Raw genomic sequence first — 19,153 nt, forward strand, 5'->3', positions numbered from 1 at the left:
AGCGAGTGAGAATGAAATGGGTTTGCCACCTCCCTGAAATGAGTTTTTGCAGGTTGGGATGTCTGGCAATGCAACTTTATATTGTGTCAGTGAAGGAAGCTTTATAAAATGGCATTACCTAATATCTACCAGTGAGCAGTGTTTGGTGACAAGGAACAGTATTTCATTTGCAGTGAGCAGTGTATAAGGGCAGGGCCGTAGATTTGGAGGAGGCTGCAAACAACAGAAGTAACTTTTTTGTTTAAAATTTTATCCATCCTAAAATGTATTAAACAAAATTCTGAGATTAAAAGTCAGAATTCTGAGATTACACAGTATAAAAGGAATGTTACAGGAGACTCAGCCCAGTAGAGGTTTCTTTAGCTTCAGTGGCTGTCAGTGAAGCATGGCAAATAGAGAAGAACTTGTTCAATTCTATTTTAGACTTGGATTTAATAATAAGGAAATACTTGCAGTTTTAGCCAGTCATAACATAGTTATTAGTTATCGAACACTGAAGAGAATCTGCAGCAAATTTAGTCTTTACAGAAAGAAGAACTTTTCCAACTTGCCTGAAGTTTTTAGCTTTCTACAAGCTGAAATTTTCAAATCTGGGCAAATGCAGGGATATAGATGGCTACATCTAAGGGCACTTCAAAAAGGATTTGTTGTTACACAGAAAACGATAAGGCAAATGGTAAAATACCTTGACCCAGAAGGAGTTCAATTAAGAACAGCTCGACGCTTGCATAGACGGCGCTACCATACTGAAGGTCCAAATGCAGTTTGGCATGTAGATTCTTATGACAAATTAAAACCCTATGGCATTGCAATTAATGGCTGCATTGATGGTTACAGTCGTTATATTGTATGGATGGAAGCCTTTACTACTAATAGCAACCCCAAAATAGTTGCTAATTATTTTATTGATGCTGTATCTATGATTGGAGGTTGCCCAGAAAGGATACGTGCTGATCTTGGCACAGAGAATGGACATATGGAACAAATGCAGAAATTTCTAAGGCGCTCACACTCAGACAATTGGGCTGCAGAGAAAAGTTTTTTGTATGGAAGAAGTACAGCAAATCAAAGAATTGAAAGATGGTGGGGTGTACTGAGGAAACAGAATGTGCAGTTCTGGATTAACCTTTTAAGAAATATTCAGAATGATGGCTATTTTACTGGAGACTTTATCGATAAAAACCTCATCCAGTTTTGCTTCTTAAACATCATACAGGTAAGTGTTTTTAAATATATGAGAGTGATTACCTTATAAGCTCTTGTAAAATGCAATTTTAATAGAATACATTTACTGCTATTTAACAAAATGTTCTTCCCACTCTACTTCCAAAACATGTCAGAAGCAGGCAGGGCCAAAACTAGAGGGTGCAGGGTTGGCGCCTGCCCCGGGTGACACATCTAGGGGGGTGCTGCCCCCACCCACACTGGTAACCGCTGCTCTAAGGGTGTCACTGCCACCCGATCAAGTGTAATGGACAGGCCGGTTTCCCTCCTATTCCTGCCCAGTCCCCAAACAGCCTATGTCTTTTCTGCGTGATGTATCCCAGAGAAGGGGGGGCTTCAAGGAAGGCCCTCTACTGGGGGGGTGCAGAGGAAGCCCCAGGCTGGGGGGTGCAGTGAAGGCCCTGGGCTGAGGGGGTGCAGAGAAGACCCCACACTGGGGGGGTTAGAGGAGGTGCAGAGGAGTTCCTTGTGGGATGGGGGGTGCAGAGGAGGCCCTGAACTTGGGGGATGCAGAGGAGCTTCTTGGCTGGGGGGGTTAAGGAGGCCCTGGACTGATGGAGGGTGAGGAGGAGGCCTTGGGCTGATGGGGGGTGCGGAGGAGGCCTTGGGTTGGGGAGTGCGGAGGAGGCCCTGGGCTGAGGGGTGCAGAGGAGGCCCTGGACTTGGGGGATGCAGAGGAGCTTTTTGGCTGGGGGGTGCAGAGGGGGCCCTGGACTGGGGTTGTGCAGAGGAGGTGCTGGAATAGGAGGGAGGTGCAGGAGTGTGGGGGGTGTAGAGGAGGCCCTGGACTAGGAGGGGAGTACACAGGAGGCCCTTGACTGAGGGGTGCAGAGTAGGCCCTGGACCGGAGGATAAAGAGGAGGCCCTTGACTAGGAGGGGAGTACAATGGGGGCCCTGGACTGGGGGGTATAGAGGAGGCCCTGGACTTGAAAAGTGGGGTTGATAAAGCACCTCGATTCGGAGAGCAGGGCGCAGAGGCAGCTCCAATTTTGGGGTAGGCTGTAAAGGAGGCCTTGGACTAGCAGAGGAGGCCCTGGACTAGGAGGGGAGTACAATGGAGGCCCTGGACTTGAAAAGTGGGGTTGATAAAGGACCTGGATTCGGAGAGCAGGGTGCAGAGGCGGCTCCTATTTTGGGGTAGGCTGTAAAGGAGGCCTTGGACTAGCAGAGGAGGCCCCCCGACTAGGAAGGGGGTGGTGTGGCAAAAGCCCTTGGCTAGGTGGAGGACAAGGGAGATACTGGACTAGGTGAGCGGGTGCCTAGAGGTCCCGGATTAGGAGAGAGGGTATATGGAGGCCCTGGACTATGAGAGAGGGATCGTGGAGGACCTCTGGACTAGGAAAGAGGGTGCCTAAAGGACCTTCCAGCTTCAGGGAGAGAGAGGACTGGATTTAGGCTCCATTCACACCTGAGCGTTTTGTAGCTTGAAGCCTGAAGCTACAAAACGCTGGAGGGGAAAAAATCAATTATTCTCTATGGAGATAGTTCACATCTCCACTCCAAAATGCCTGAAGCCCTACGACTGAAGCTCAAACAAGTTCTGGACCCTTTTTTGTCACGCAAATTGGGCAGATTTAGGCGTTTTTCTGCTTTTTACATTGGTGACCTTTTGCCCTGCACAAAATCGCTGGAAAATCGTGGTAAAAAACGCCGCAAATCGCTGTATAAAAACGCTGCAAAAAACACCGTAAAAGCGCTGTAAAGTTGCGCGATTTTCTGCCTGAAAACACCAAGCTCAGGTGTGAATGGGGCCTTAAAGCCTGGGCTGAGGAAAAGCCTGTCTGGGCCCTGGAGGGTGAGTTCACAACATAAATGGCAAAATGTATCAATTGTTTTAAGTAATGCCAAACAGGACCAGAGAGACAGGTCGTGTGATAGATTTATTAAAGGAGAAGTACAGCCAAAGCCTGTTTGGTTGTACTTCTTCTGTCGATCACAGCAGTGCAGATTGTTTTGCACTCCTGTGACCCATTTTCATCTGGCTTAAGCCTGCTGTCGGATGATGTCACAGAATTGGTGCTGGGGAAAGATCGCAACCATATGGTTGTGATCTGCTCACATGCCTGGACCGGCACCCAGCTCTGGCTCTCAGCAAGCTGCTGAGAGCCTGAGCTGGCCACTCCAGCCCCCTCCACAACCCAGTGTTTCAGTGAGCACCGGGGGTGGCAGAGCAGAGCCAGAGACTGGCAGCCCCCAGCTCTCTGATTAGGTATCTCTGAGAACTGAGTGATCGGTTGTTTGGTTACTTGTTTCTCAGCCTTAGAGCCAGTGGGGGACAGATGCAGCATCCACCTAGGTTAGGTGAAATCTTCTGAAGAGGGGCACAGACAGCAAAACAAATGTTACAGGGTGATAACCCTTCCCTATGTTTTCCAAAAAGCTTAAAAATAGATTTTTTGGCTGGAGCTACACTTTAAAAAAAAAACTGTACCAGTTCAAAATTACAAACAGATTCTACTTAAGAACAAACCTACAGTCCCTGTCTTGTTTGTAACCCGGGGACTGCCTGTACTTCTCTTTTAATTACCCAACATATCATCTTTCCTGCTATCTGGCCCACATGGCAATTGGGCCTCATTTACATGGAGCATATGCATCCATGCCCAGTGTGATGGCCTTGTGTAACGCATGGGGATGCATGGTGTCCTGTGCATTCCTGTGTAGGCAGTTCCTGTCAAAGTCAATCGGGATGCAGCAACTGCATGGACAGTCGAGTATCAAAATTTGACATGCAGATAGGAAGGGATGCATGTATCCAAACGCACAGTGTCTGAATTCGGATCTGTGCACCCACTTCAATAGGTGAAGCTCTCTGGTAGACGCAGATGCATCAAAAAGTGGCTCAGCATACAGGACCAGTCTGATTAGGCCTTAGGAGAATTTATCAAAACTAGAGCAGACAGAATTTGGAACAGCTGTGCATAGCAACCAATCAGCTCATAACTTTCATTTTTAAAACTGAACAAGCTGAAGATAAAAGCTAATTGGTTGCCATGCACAGCAGTTCCAGATTCTGACTGCACCAGTTTTGATGAATTCCCCTCACTGTGTTTTACATTTCTTACTCCTGACTTAGGGTTGCCACCTGTCCGGGATTCACCCGGACAGTATGGGTTTTGAAACATGTGCCCAGGTCTCTGCCCGCCTGAGACCCGGACACATTATTCATCTCAGACCCGTGGCTCCCTGTGCCGAAGCTGTGTCATCAGTGCGACCGTGGAGTTCCGTTCCGTAGCGCCGCCTTAGCGCTGCTTGATTTCTGCTCCTGCAGTGCTCAACTGTCTGACTCTGAGTGCAGGACGGAGTCGGGACACAGAGGCGGAGCCTCCATGTTACCGGCCGGGTGCTCTTCTCCAATCCTCTGGCTGACAGCAGAAGGGACAAGGAGGTGGGCGGAGCCTCCCCATTCCCTGCTGGAATGTGTGCACAGATCACGCTGGGACTGGAGCCCAGCTTGTAAGGTAGGTTTTTACCATCCATGTCAGGATTTCAAAGTACTCTCACCTTTCCCCCCCCACCATACACTATACAAACATATATACATACACCCCCTCCCCCCACCATACACTATACATACACCCCCCTCCCCCCACCATACACTATACATACACCCCCTCCCCCCACCTTACACTATACATACACCCCTCCCCCCACCATACACTATACATTCATACATACACCCCCTCCCCCCACCATACACTATACATACACCCCTCCCCCCACCATACACTATACATACACCCCTCCCCCCACCATACACTATACATACATACACCCCCTCCCCCCACCATACACTATACATACACCCCCCTCCCCCCACCATACACTATACATACACCCCCTCCCCCCACCTTACACTATACATACACCCCTCCCCCCACCATACACTATACATACATACATACACCCCCTCCCCCCACCATACACTATACATACACCCCTCCCCCCACCATACACTATACATACACCCCTCCCCCCACCATACACTATACATACATACACCCCCTCCCCCCACCATACACTATACATACATATATACATACACCCCCACCATACACTATACAAACATACATACATACATACACCCCCCCTCCCCCCACCATACACTATACATACATATATAAATACACCCCCCCCTCCCCCCCACCATACACTATACATACATATATAAATACACCCCCCACCATACACTATACAAACATATATACATACACCCCCTCCCCCCCACCATACACTATACATACACCCCCCTCCCCCCACCATACACTATACAAACATATATACATACATCCCCCTCCCCCCACCATACACTATACATACATATATACACATACACCCCCCACCATACACTATACATACACCCCCCCTCCCCCCACCATACACTATATATACATACATATATACATACACCCCCCTCCCCCCACCATACAATATACATACATATATACATACACCCCCCTCCCCCCACCATACAATATACATACATATATACGTACACCCCCCCTCCCCCCACTATACACTATACATATATACGTACACCCCCCTCCCCCCACCATACACTATATATACAGTTCTGCCGGCCCCCTCCCATATACCATCCATCCATATAGTTCTCTCTCTCCTCCTCATACACCATCCATATATACAGTTCTCCCCCCCATACACCATCCATATATACAGTCCCCCCCCATATACACAGTCCCCATATATACAGTCCTCTCCCTATACAGTCCCCCCATATACACAGTCCTCTCCCCATACACAATCTATATATACAGTCCTCTCCATATATACAGTCCCCCCCATATATACAGTACTCCACCCCCCCCATACACCATCCATATATACAGTTCTCACCGGGTGACACAGGCCACTGCTCTACTGACACCGTCCTCTGCTCTACTGACACCGTCCACTGCCCTACTGACACCATCCACTGCTCTACTGACACCGTCCACTGCTCTACTGACACCATCCACTGCCCTACTGACACCGTCCCCTGCCCTACTGACACTAATCTCTGCCCTACTGACACCGTCCACTGCCCTACTGACACCGTCCTCTGCCATACTGACACCGTCCTCTGCCATACTGACACCGTCCTCTGCCATACGGACACCGTCCTCTGCCATACGGACACAGTCCTCTGCCATACTGACACCGTCCACTCTACTGACCCCGTGCACTGCCCTACTGACACCGTCCTCTGCCCTACTGACACCGTCCTCTGCTCTACTGACACCGTCCACTGCCCTACTGACACCATCCACTGCTCTACTGACACCGTCCACTGCCCTACTGACACCATCCACTGCTCTACTGACACCGTCCACTGCTCTACTGACACCGTCCACTGCTCTACTGACACCGTCCTCTGCTCTACTGACACCATCCACTGCCCTACTGACACCGTCCACTGCCCTACTGACACTAATCTCTGCCCTACTGACACCGTCCACTGCCCTACTGACACCGTCCTCTGCCATACTGACACCGTCCTCTGCCATACTGACACCGTCCTCTGCCATACGGACACCGTCCTCTGCCATACGGACACAGTCCTCTGCCATACTGACACCGTCCACTCTACTGACCCCGTGCACTGCCCTACTGACACCGTCCTCTGCCCTACTGACACCGTCCTCTGCTCTACTGACACCGTCCACTGCCCTACTGACACCATCCACTGCTCTACTGACACCGTCCACTGCTCTACTGACACCGTCCACTGCTCTACTGACACCGTCCTCTGCTCTACTGACACCATCCACTGCCCTACTGACACCGTCCACTGCCCTACTGACACTAATCTCTGCCCTACTGACACCGTCCACTGCCCTACTGACACCGTCCTCTGCCATACTGACACCGTCCTCTGCCATACGGACACCGTCCTCTGCCATACGGACACAGTCCTCTGCCATACTGACACCGTCCACTCTACTGACCCCGTGCACTGCCCTACTGACACCGTCCTCTGCCCTACTGACACCGTCCTCTGCCCTACTGACACCGTCCTCTGCCCTACTGACACCGTCCTCTGCCCTACTGACACCGTCCAGTGCTCTACTGACACCGTCCAGTGCCCTACTGACACCGTCCAGTGTCCTACTGACCCCATCCACTCTACTGACACCGTCCACTGCCCTACTGACACCGTCCTCTGCCCTACTGACACCGTCCTCTGCTCTATTGATACCGTCCTCTGCCCTACTGCCACCGTCCACTGCCCTACTGCCACCGTCCACTGCCCTACTGCCACCGTCCACTGCTCTACTGACACCTTCCACTGCTCTACTGACACCGTCCTCTGCCCTACTGATACCGTCCTCTGCCCTACTGACACCGTCCTCTGCCCTACTGACACCGTCCTCTGCCCTACTGACACCGTCCTCTGCCCTACTGACACCGTCCTCTGCTCTACTGACACCGTCCTCTGCCCCACTGACCCCATCCACTCTACTGACCCCATCCACTCTACTGACACCATCCACTCTACTGACACCGTCCTCTGCCCTACTGACACCGTCCTCTGCCATACTGACACCGTCCTCTGCCATACTGACACCGTCCTCTGCCATACTGACACTGTCCTCTGCCATACTGACACTGTCCTCTGCCATACTGACACCGTCCACTGCTCTACTGACACCATCCACTGTGCTACTGGCTGACAGTGTCCTCTTTTAAGGTAGGCTATTTTCATATTTTAACTGACATTTCTTTTATTAATCGAATCATATTTTATGGGTACACTAATGCTTTTGTTTTATTTAACCATGCCCCTTTAAGTCCCCCCCCCCCCACTGTTAATGCAATTGGGCCACAGCCACTGTTCACTGTAGCACACCTCATTACTACTCTCTTTGGGTAACAGAAGGTATTTTACAATCATATAGCATGTACTACAAAAAAATTGCCGTGCGTCGCAAAAGTGTTCGGGTTTGGCTTGAAAAAAAGGTGGCAACCCTATCCTGACTACAGCATTCTAAGTACAGCGCATTCTTTATTAAAGTGGTTGTAAAGGTGCAACATTCTATGCACAAAGGTAAAAAACCTTCTGTGTGCAGCAGCCTCCCCAACCCTCTCAATCCAGCGATGTCTACGAGAGCCTTGGCTGTCTGGGGACTCACACTCCTAATTGGCTGTTGGCAGCAGCGGGAGCCATTGGCTCACACTGCTGTCAATCACAGCCAGTGAGCCAATCAGAAGACGGAGGGAGTGGAGTCGAGCCATGGCTCTGTGTGTGAATAGACACAAGGTGCTTGCTGTGGGGGCACCCAGAAAGAGGCAGGGGCCAGGAAGAGGAGGATCCAAGCTGCTCTGTGCAAAACCATTACACAGAGCAGGTAAGTATAACATGTTTATTATTTAGAAAAAACAAACAAAAATCAAGACTATAATATCACTTTATGGTTAGCTGTGTGTAGTAAAGGATATGCAATAGAACAGTTTTCTTTTATTAAAATGAGTATACTGAGGTTTGTACTGTCTGATACATACTCGCTTGTGGCACAGTCTTAAAGCATATGGCCCTTTAAACCCTTCCCACTGTTGATGCAATCTGACCACACCCACAGTTTTGGTTATATTGCCACATACCATTTTTCTTGGGGGGGTGAAAAAAAATGTCTAGCCCGGGTGTCAGGTGTGCTAGGTACACCACTGGAAGCAGGGCAGGACTATAAAATTACCATTGAAGAGTTGCTCATTGACTACATATATTCTACAAGTATTTACAGCCAATTAAATTCATGATTGTCACATGCATGCTTGGTTTTTTGGCTTATTCTTGAGAATTACAAAACAGGTACATGTTAAATTTGACTGCAGTAGCTGATAATAAAAAACCTCAGTAATGTGTAATGGGGATGAGATGAACATTGTCTGTTTGGAATTTTGATACTGATCCGAACCTTAGGGACATTTGGGGGAATAACTTGTCCCAAAAATGCATGTCTAGAACCATCATTGCATTGGTCAATCATAGCCCTGGCAACATAATCTTGCTATGTTGAAGGCAGGTGCCTGTTAGGATTCAGAAGGGGGAACGCACACTCAGAAGGGGGAACGCACACTCAGAAGGGGGAACGCACACTCATCCCCCCTTTCCTGGCCTGCCAGGCTGTGTGCTAGGATCAAGGGTGTTGTATAGAGTTGGGGGAACCCTATGTCATTTTTCTTTTCTTGTACTTTGCACAGGCTACCCCCTTAAAATCTGTTCTGAGAGGTCTAGTATAGATTTTCTGTGACAACCCCCCCCCCCCCCTTTTAGATATAAAAATACATCAGTGGGTAATTTACTTTTCACAGTAAACCTCTTTTATTTCGTACCCAAAAAAGGTGCACAGGAACCCCCCAAAATGCATACTAGACCCTTATGTCTCTTGACAGTTTGAAATGTATTTTAGTGGGGTATCTATGCATTTTGTTTTAAAATAAAGGTAACTGGCATTAAAAAGTAAATTACTTGCAATTTAAACCACCATACAGCAATGCTGCAAATATTAGTTTTGCTGCAGGAGGTTCTATACATCATACAGATGCAACACCTCACAGGCAGTGTTAATTTTGGAAGCAAATTTCAATTTAGTTTTAGTCTTAGTCTTAGGACTAAAATGCCATTTTAGTTTTAGCCGTATTTTAGTCATCTCAGTTGTTTTAGTTTTGGTCGTATTTTAGTAGACTAAAATAGTATTCATTTAGTCGGCTAAAAGGTTTTAGTCGTTTTAGTCGACAAAATTAACACTGCTCACAGGCAGGCTAAACTGATAGTAAACACTGGGATACTTGTACTTACAGTTAAGCTTATTATAAAGATTACCTGTAGATACAAGTAATATCGCCTAAATGTGCACTGTTTTGGAGATATTCACTGTTTCTGCGGCTGATGACATCACCGGTACATGCGCTCTGATGGGACAGCATGCTCATGCCGTCCCTTTAGAGCTCTGTGTCACGGCTATGACTCCCGTGCGCACGCACAGGAGTGCCATCATAGCGGCTCAGCCAAATGGTCAGAGACCGCAAACCAGGAGGGCTTCGCTTTAAGATAAGTATTTCATAATGTGCTAGTGTGTGATGCAAACTAGCACATTATGACATTAGCATGCAGGGGGCCTGGATTTTTAATTATTTAATTACATTTACTACCGCTTTAAGGCCACCCCCAGTCATGTTATTTAAATTTATTTATTTTTGCTTTATGCATTATTAGTCCTTGTTCACACGGGTGTACTTAAGTATATTCCTGTGTGAGGGCGTGTTTGCCCACACAGGGATGTACAGGCGTACTGTGCATTCCTATGCAGGCAGTTCTGTTCATGTCAATTGGGACACATTAGCTGCATGGATACAGCTGCTGCTTCCATTTTGACATTGTGTGTGTGTTTCTTCAGGGACACACACCCGCACCTAAACGGCTGTGACATTGGGAGCAGTGGCTGTGCATGGAACATTTGTGCATCCCTGTGCAGGCAAACAGAGCCCTTGTAAACAAGGCCTTAAAATCAATTTTCCCAATAAACTCTTAATTTTTTTTAAATACATTTCCATTGGTTCATGTCCCCCAGGGCAGAGTCCAGCCCCCATGCCCTTTTTGCCATTAGCTTTTAAAATGGCGATACTTGGTTTGACAGATTTGACTCCCATCAACTCAAAAGGGGTTCGGATTTTTCAGCAGAATGTATGACATGCTCCCCAAATGGCCATCGAATCCAACCTGGGTATGTTTGTCTCATTCCTAATGTAAAATAGCTAGCATATTTATCCAAACATACTTCTTTGGTTACATTTTAGTGACACAGGATGTCATACATGCAATTAAATGTGTAAGCTGTCTATAACCACTTGACGACGGCTGGCCATCATATGACGTCCTGGTCTTTCAGTGGTGATATCTGAATAGGGTTGCCACCTTTTCAAACCCAAACACTTTAGCACCGCACAGCAATTTTTTTTATAGTATAAACTATACATATATTTTGCTATTAAATATTTCTATTCATATGAAGTTAATAACAAGAGTCCCCCTTTACATCAGAGTCCACAGAGTACCCCTTTTAAATCTGAATCCACAGAGTTTCCCTTTTCATCGGAATCCACAGAGTTCCCCTTTTACATCTGAACTCGCAGAGTCCCCTTTCACTTTAAGGGGGAACTGTCCAGACTCTGATGTAAGGGAGAACTCTGGGGACTCTAACATAAGGGATGCTCTGGGAACCCTGATGTAAGGGGGAACACTGAGAACTCTGATGTACAGAGAGGACTCTGATGTAAGGGGAAACACTGTGGCCTCTGGTGTAAAGGGGAACTCTGATGTAAGGGGTGCTCTGAGAACCCTGATTTGCCTTAGTGTACTCACTCAGAGGCAGGAGAGAGAAGGGGGGAGACTTCAGACACAGACAGGGATGGATGGTGAGTTCACTCACCCCTTGGCAGTCGGCACCTCTCATCCAGATGTATCTGAGGCTGCTGGACTTCAAATTTCCAGCCCCCACTTTCCTTTTCTGAGGCACAGCGCTGGGGATTGGAGTGTGGGCAGACACAGAGGGGTAGGAGTGTTTGGGGGGGGGGGGGGGAGCTGCTGGGAAGTAATAGTCCAGTCTAAATAATGTGTCCTGGTTTCAGGCAGTCTGAAACCCGAACGCATGATTCCAAAGCCGAACTGTCCAGGTGAATCCTGGACAGGTGGCAACCCTATATCTGAATGATACCTGCAGCTGCAACCATCATTCAGATGTTGTTTTTCCTGCCGGTGATTCCCTTCACCGTAAGCAAAATCATAGCGGCTATTCAGCCACTTGATCATTCTTACAGCTGGCGAGAGGGGATGACCCCCCCCTCCCGTCGCCCTCCGGTGCTTCTCCCGGGTCACCCGTACGATCGGCGTCGCGGAGAAAGAATCTGGCGCTGAGGGATAGATGGTCCCAGGCAATCTCTATGACTCTCGGGGGCCCGGGCGTGACATGACGTCATGTCCAGTCCGGCGTAAGTAAAAGCCTGGGACACGGCAGAAAAGCATTAGATCGTTCATGTTTTTTTGTTGATCTGATGCTTTCCAGCCTTATAGACCCCACATCTCTCCATTAAGAGGACGGATCACGCACCATTCCTATTACAAGGCATGTTTACATTATAGGAATAAAAGTGATCAAAACCATTTTTTTGAAAGGGAAAGTGTAAAAAAATAAAAATAAAATTAAAGCGCACCTGTCCCTGAACGCAGAGGCGAATGCATACGTAGGTCGCGCCCGCATATGTAACCAATGTTCAAAACACACATGTGAGGTATCAGCATGAACGTTAGAGCGATAGTAACAATTCTAGTACTAGACCTCCTCTGCAACTATAAAAATGTAACCTGTAAAAAAATGTAAAGCGTCACCTATGAAGATTTTTGAGTACTGAACTTTTGCGTCATACCACAAGTGTGAGCAATTTTAAAGCGTGACATCGTAGTGGCGTCACCACACGATTGAACTAGGAGGACGGGCTTCATGTGTTTGTGCTGGCCGGCATTTCTTTTATATGCATATCCATTTCTTCCTAACTGTGCAATACCTCATTTTAATAAACTGTTATCTAGACTAAATTACGCTATCCATTGAGCCATAACGGACATCATAGTTGAATAGAGGGAGTGATCTGAATGATCCGGTTTACCTCTACCATTGTTATCATCTACAAGCTAAAGGCCATGGCTGGGTTATAGCCACCTGCCGTTTATGCTTGCCATCTGGTAAGCAGACTATATAAATACGGTGATCGGGCACTTTCTTGTTTGTGTGTGCACATTGCGGTGATATCAAGAATTCCAAGTGGCTTATATTGACTTTCCTGTCTTTTAAAGTTTAATTGGACTCACTGATTGAAACCTTTTTTTAGCGCAGCTTTTTTAATTTTACAATTTGAAAAGAACCTAGCCATGCAGGGCTCCGCCCACACGGTCACATCATTCATTTTGTGAACAAATAAACTCCAAACACCAACAGCCTTTGCAGCTGATAGCTTTTAGTGCACAATGAGGGAGCTGGTGAGCATCCTTGGAGTTTATTGATTCTTCTTGGACTGAGTATGCCTGTCCATATTAAAGACATGGGCAGATAGTTACACAGTCTGCAGGAGCCTGACACTGCACCCTTGATCTGTTGATCCCGGGTGCAATGTTTTCAGGCTCCTATGGAAAACACATTAAATACACTTTTTTAACTGCCAAAAAATGTATTTATTGATTTTTTAATGTGATGTGAACTTATCCTTTAAATTAAAATATATACAGGACCTTTGAATTACTGCTCCATCACAATTAGGTATAGATCTCTTTGACAAGCTAGCAATGTAATTTTCTTCAATGAAGAAGTATGGGAACATTTTGTTTAATATTTCTTATTTCCCTCGTAGACCCTAATTCTCAGTATTGTTATTTCAGGCTGAACTTGATGAAGTTGTATACATTTGGAATTCTCACAATATGCGAAAATGCAAAAGACAGGACAGCTCAGGTGGAAGGCCCATTTTACTATATCTGTATCCAGAAACTCGTGGCACAGTGAATAGAATAATGCCTGTTGATGCAGATGAAGTAGCCATATGCAAGGAGGAATGCCTCCCAAAAGGTCGATACTCATGTGATGAAACTGTTTTTGAGTTGTGTTGTCTCATTATGGAAGAGAATTCCTGGAATGCACCAGAAGACCCATATTCAGCTGTTGATCTATACCTTCAGTTGAGGAATAACATTCTTCAAAACCTTTGAATAATACAATTAGAATTTGGATTTGTTACCCAAATCAAATACTGGTATATAAATATGTCACTTTTTCAAGATTTGAAAAATGTGGAGATAATATAGTTATTATTTTGAAATCATCTGTGTCAGTGGTGTTCCTGTCATGCAGAGAGCTGTATATCTAGACTCAACCAACTTCTGTGAAAGTCAGGGGTGCCTAATTCCCATAAGGTGACTTCAAGTGTCGGTGTTCTGTCAAGAAGTGGCCTCCATCAAATAGTGCCCGCGCATGCGCAGGACAGAGCCGCACTCCAACTGAGTTGCCGATCAGCTGGAGTGACGTGACCAGGGTGCAAGTGCACATCTTAGGAGGTCTCTCTCGATGGGAGATACCATTTCACTGCCATGATTGAAACCTATACAAACAGTGGGGGGGGGAGACCATAGTTCTCACATTGTGCCTCGCGGGGCGGCTTTACAGTGTGCTGATGGTCTGGTTTTGTCTATGTTGCAGGGCGGGTTTGCATGTGTTGAACAGCCGGTTTTGCCTGTGTGAAACGGTGGTTTGCAACACAGACAAAACCAGCTCTTCAACACAGCCACATGCCACCCTCCAGCAGCAGCGATGCACAATCTGAGAACCTCTGTCTACCCCTGCTGTTTGTATAGGTTTAAATTGTGGTATCTCCCATCGAGAAATACCTCCTACGATGTGCGCATGCGCCATGGTTACGTCAGCCCAGCTGATAGGCAAAACAGCTGTTGTGCTTCGACGTACAACGCATGCGCAGTTCGTCCCGGGCACTATTCGATGGGTAGGCACATCTTGACAGAACACCGGCTTCACATGGTGAATCAGGGCAATGCTTTAGTTAAGGCTCCATGTCACTGAGCTGAGTCCCCTGTCCAACTGCTTGGAGTGGTCTCTGTGACAGCATTCATGGCAGGTACAGTGCAGCCACAGCTGCCTGTCGCAGAGGTCCGGCAAGGAGCTTAGCTCAGTGGCATGGAGCCTGCACTCAACAGGCAGCGGGTGTACGATTTAACACACAGGGCAGCCGTCTTTGTTACTTCAGTGGGCAGCATCTGCTGGTTTTCCACATTCATTGAGGGCAGCACATTTAACCACTTCAATACTGGTCATCTTCACCCCCTTTCTGCCCAGTCCAATTTTGGGCTTTCAGCGTTGTTGCACTTTGAATGACAATTGTGCGGTCATATTTACTGTACTCATATTTATTTTATTTTTTTTAGACAGATAGATCTTTCTTTTGATGGTAGTTAATCACCATTTTTTTTGATAAACAAAAGACCAAAAATGTAAAATTTTTATTTATTTTTTTCTCAGTTTATGTTAAAATTTTTTGCAAACAAGCAATTTTTCTCCTTCACTGATGTGTACTGTTGAGGCTGCACTTACAACCGGTATCCTGATTATCAACGTAGCGTAATTGCCGGCGTATAAGGCGGGTAGGCGTATAAGACGCCCCCCCCAATCTTCCATTTAAAATTGTCTTTTTGCTGTACTCGCCGTATAAGACGACCCCCTCCCGACCAGTCTGTCAGCCTGCTGGATGTGCAGTAATGCCGTATGTTCAGTAGCTTTGGTAACAGGTAACATACTGTCTCAAAGTCTACTGCGCTGAGCCAATCACGGCGAGCAATGTATTCTATTAATGAATACAAAGACTGCTCGGATTGGCAGAGGCTGTAACATCATCAGCCCGCGCCTCTGACTCTCAAAGCCAATCGGAGCAGACTACTGTATGTAGTCTGCTCGGATTGGCAGAGGTTGTTACTCCAATCCGAGCAGACTTTGTATTCATTAATAGAATACATCTCTTGCCGGGATTAGCTCAGCGGTGTATAATGTATACAGTATTACCGCACATTCAGCAAGCATCTGGAGGGCTGTCATCGAGCAGGCGGCTTGCGTATAAGACAACCCCCGCTTTTTGGCCATTTTTTTGGTGTAAAAGGTTGTCATATACACTGGAAAATACGGTATATGTGCCCTGTCAGAATTGCCAGTTAACGGCTCTTCACGCCTGACCCTGTAAAATCACGTGAGGAAAGAAATGCTGATAACTGATAACTTTGTTTACATTGTGATCAGCTATGTTTGGACACAGCCAATCGCATGGTAAAAGGCCACTGTGATTGGCCCTTTACTGCGATCACAGAGTGCAGCAGATGTCCATGGATGCCCTCCCAGAACTAGCCGACCATGCTGTAGCCATCTTTTGGCAATAGCATGGTCAGGAACTGGTTAAAAAAAAAAACTGTAGCAAGTATTATCTGAACGCTAAGGGCTCATTCACACTTGGGGGGTGGGGGGGGCTGTTTAACCACATGGTTGAGCTGTGTTATAAGGGCTCCCAAACTGCTCCCTCTTTAGCTGACAACGCAGCAGCTAGGAATGAGTACACATGCAAAATCCTTGATGATCTGCTCCACAGCAGCAATTATAGCCCCTGTAATATTTGACATACACTAGTGCAGGACACAACCCATTCAAGTTAATGGGCCTCATTGCAGTCACCTGACAATCATGGCCTGTTCTCATGGTATGTTTTCATTGTGCAAGCATATTAGGTAATGGACAGGGTTAAATGGTTTACAATACCACTACATTTAGAAATTCGGTCAGACAACAGGGTTGATTTAATGAAGGCAAATGGACTGTGCACTTTGCAAAGTGCAGTTGCTCAAGCGCTTAGTAAATGAGGTAAAGCTTCACTTTGCAGAGTACCCAATCACGTGCAAGGAAAAATAAAAACAGCATTTTTGCTTGCACATGATTCAACAGAACTTGACCTAACAATCGACCTCAGTCAAACAGGGGAAGGCGACACCTGAATCAAAATATAGTCAGTCCCTTCAGAATCATTTCAATTTATGGTTAGTCTATGCGCAGCTTTAGAGATGACCTGTGAGCTACGTTCAATCCAGGACTGTGTCAGGTTTCAATTTGGTGCTTCATAACTTTACCAGTTCAAATCAGGATTATTTAAATAGTGTCCAAGAACACATTTGCTCAGAGGTAATTGATTAGTGGATGAGTTACGGTGATCTGAACGTGAAACCTGTTCACAATTAGGGATGAGCTCAGTGTTCAGATGTTTTCACAAATTAAAACATGATTGTAAAGTTTCCTTTTATTTTCTTGAAAAATATCAAACATGTTATACTTACCTGCTCTGTGCAGTGGTTTTGCACAGAGCAGCAGAGATCCTCTTCTCAGATCCCTCACAGGCTCTTGGCCTCTCCCTACTGTGACATGCCCCCACAGCAAGCAGCTTGCTATGGGGGCACCTGAGCTGAAGCTCTTTGTGTCCATTCAGACATGGGGTTGCAGTTCTGCCCCACCCCCTCTCATGATTGGCTAACTGAATTTATGGACAGCAACGGGAGCCAATGGCACCACTGCTGTGTCTCAGCCAATCAGGAGGGAGAGTCTTGGACAGCCAAAGAGCTTGTGTACATCGCTGGAAGATCAGGCAAGTTTTAGGGGGGCTGTTGCACACAGGTTTTTATCTTAATGCATAGAATGCATTAAAAAAAAAAAAAAATACCTTGACTTTACAACCACTTTAAGGCAGTTTGAACAAAGGTGGCAGCTTCTGGCTGTCAATGATTACTAAGGAAGCAGCAGAGGCTAGCACCCATCAAATCTTTACCAACCACTGATGTTACTCAGCCCATTTCACTTACATGGGCAGGAATCCCCAGCCAAGTAACTAAATGGGCAGGGAATGCGAGGTGTTACATCATTGCCTGAATATGGCAACTGCCTTCCCCGTATATTAACGATCAGGGAGATGTTATTTGGCAAGTGATGTCATGGAGTTAAGCTCTTCGGTCATTGTTAATGTACATTGTGAGACTTTTTTCATTTTTTTCCTTATGATTAGAGATAATATATACACATAGGTGAATGGGGTTAGTATCTGGGTGCCCTCTTATTGTTAAAGTTTTCCAGAAGCCAAAAGCCCCCAACATCACTTAGCCAGGGCTGTGGGAAAAGGCCCTTGTCCTCATTAAAATGAGGACATAGAGCTTTACCAAGGGTTCCCCCTGGCAAGATACTCTCCCCATGTTGAGGGCATGTGGCCCAGTATGGTTCAGGGTGGGTAGGGTGCATGCATGTCAACCTCTTTTCTGGCTAACTTGACTGCATGCTCAGATTAAAGGGCTGGTATTGAATTTTAGGGGCACCTCATGCATATTTCTGATTGGCACTGATAGGCATTACTGATGGGGCTGCGCTGATAATCAATGCAGTGATTATCAGCGCAGACCCCCCGTCAGGAGAGCTGCCGTTTGGCTGGGCTCGCGTCTTGTTAGTGTGAACTGAGGAAAGCCGATTACCGGCACTTCCTGGTTACCACTGTGATTGGTCACAGCTGATCACATGATAAAGAGCCTACTGTATGTCATATGCTCTTTACCAAGTTCGGAGATGCGGTGTGTCAGATCGATACACTGCAACACCAATCGCTGCTCTGCATGCCCCGAGGGGGACCAGGAGCAGCTTATCCTGCTAGATGTCATCTGATGCCCAGTTTGGATAACTGAGCCACCTTGTGGACGTCATTCTGCAATAGGCCAGTAGGGAAGTGAATAAAGACGCCAGGAGGGAAATGTCATTTGCTGGCAAATTACATAAAAAATGTAAATGTTGGCGCATTGAAAAAAAAAAAAAAAAAAAAAAACACTTCTCAATGGCCCAATGTATTTTTAAAATTCTGCATTGCTACAAGTTCTCCAGGGCATTACCAACACACCACGTTATTTTTTAGACAGCCCTTTACCTATTTGCCTAAAAAAATGGGCATTTCGGATTTGACAGATTCAGCTAGGATTGAGGAGAATTTATCAATACAGGCGTAATCAGAATATAAAACAGTTGTGCATGGCAACCAATCATCTTTTATTTTATTTCCAAAAATTAACAAGCTGGAGATGATAGGTTGTTATGCATGACTGCTCAAGATTCTGTCTGCTTCAGTTTTGATAAATCCCTAACATTGGGCAACTTCAAAGGAGTTCAGTTGCTCAACCTAAATCATTTTAAAGTCAAACTGTTTCAAATGAACCCAGGGCAGTTTAGCTGATTCCCATTTACAATGAAAAATGTCAACTAAGTCAAATGAATTTTAATAATTTAAAATAATTAATAAAAAAAAAAAAAAGTC

The 19,153-nt window shown here is 46.3% G+C and overlaps 1 protein-coding gene across 1 annotated transcript; it reads left to right on the forward strand.

Moving 5' to 3' along the window:
- The first annotated feature begins 369 nt into the window (after nt 1-369).
- LOC141141580 (uncharacterized) lies at nt 370-14,095 on the forward strand. The gene is made up of 2 exons (XM_073629167.1): nt 370-1,216; nt 13,656-14,095. Exons 1-2 carry the CDS (start codon nt 386-388, stop codon nt 13,980-13,982), a joined length of 1,158 nt encoding a protein of 385 aa, XP_073485268.1. The 5' UTR covers nt 370-385; the 3' UTR covers nt 13,983-14,095.
- Nucleotides 14,096-19,153: the final 5,058 nt, after the last annotated feature.

This window comes from Aquarana catesbeiana, linkage group LG04, assembly GCF_042186555.1.
Source record: "Aquarana catesbeiana isolate 2022-GZ linkage group LG04, ASM4218655v1, whole genome shotgun sequence".
In the NCBI taxonomy this organism is placed as follows: Eukaryota; Metazoa; Chordata; class Amphibia; order Anura; family Ranidae; genus Aquarana; species Aquarana catesbeiana.

What these genes read in the sequence shown, in the direction of transcription:
- LOC141141580 (XM_073629167.1), top strand. Translation starts at nt 386, where the DNA reads ATGGCAAATAGAGAAGAACTTGTTCAATTCTATTTTAGACTTGGATTT. An exon ending in GCTTCTTAAACATCATACAG is followed by an intron (nt 1,217 to 13,655) that starts GTAAGTGTTTTT and finishes TTGTTATTTCAG; the next exon opens with GCTGAACTTGATGAAGTTGT.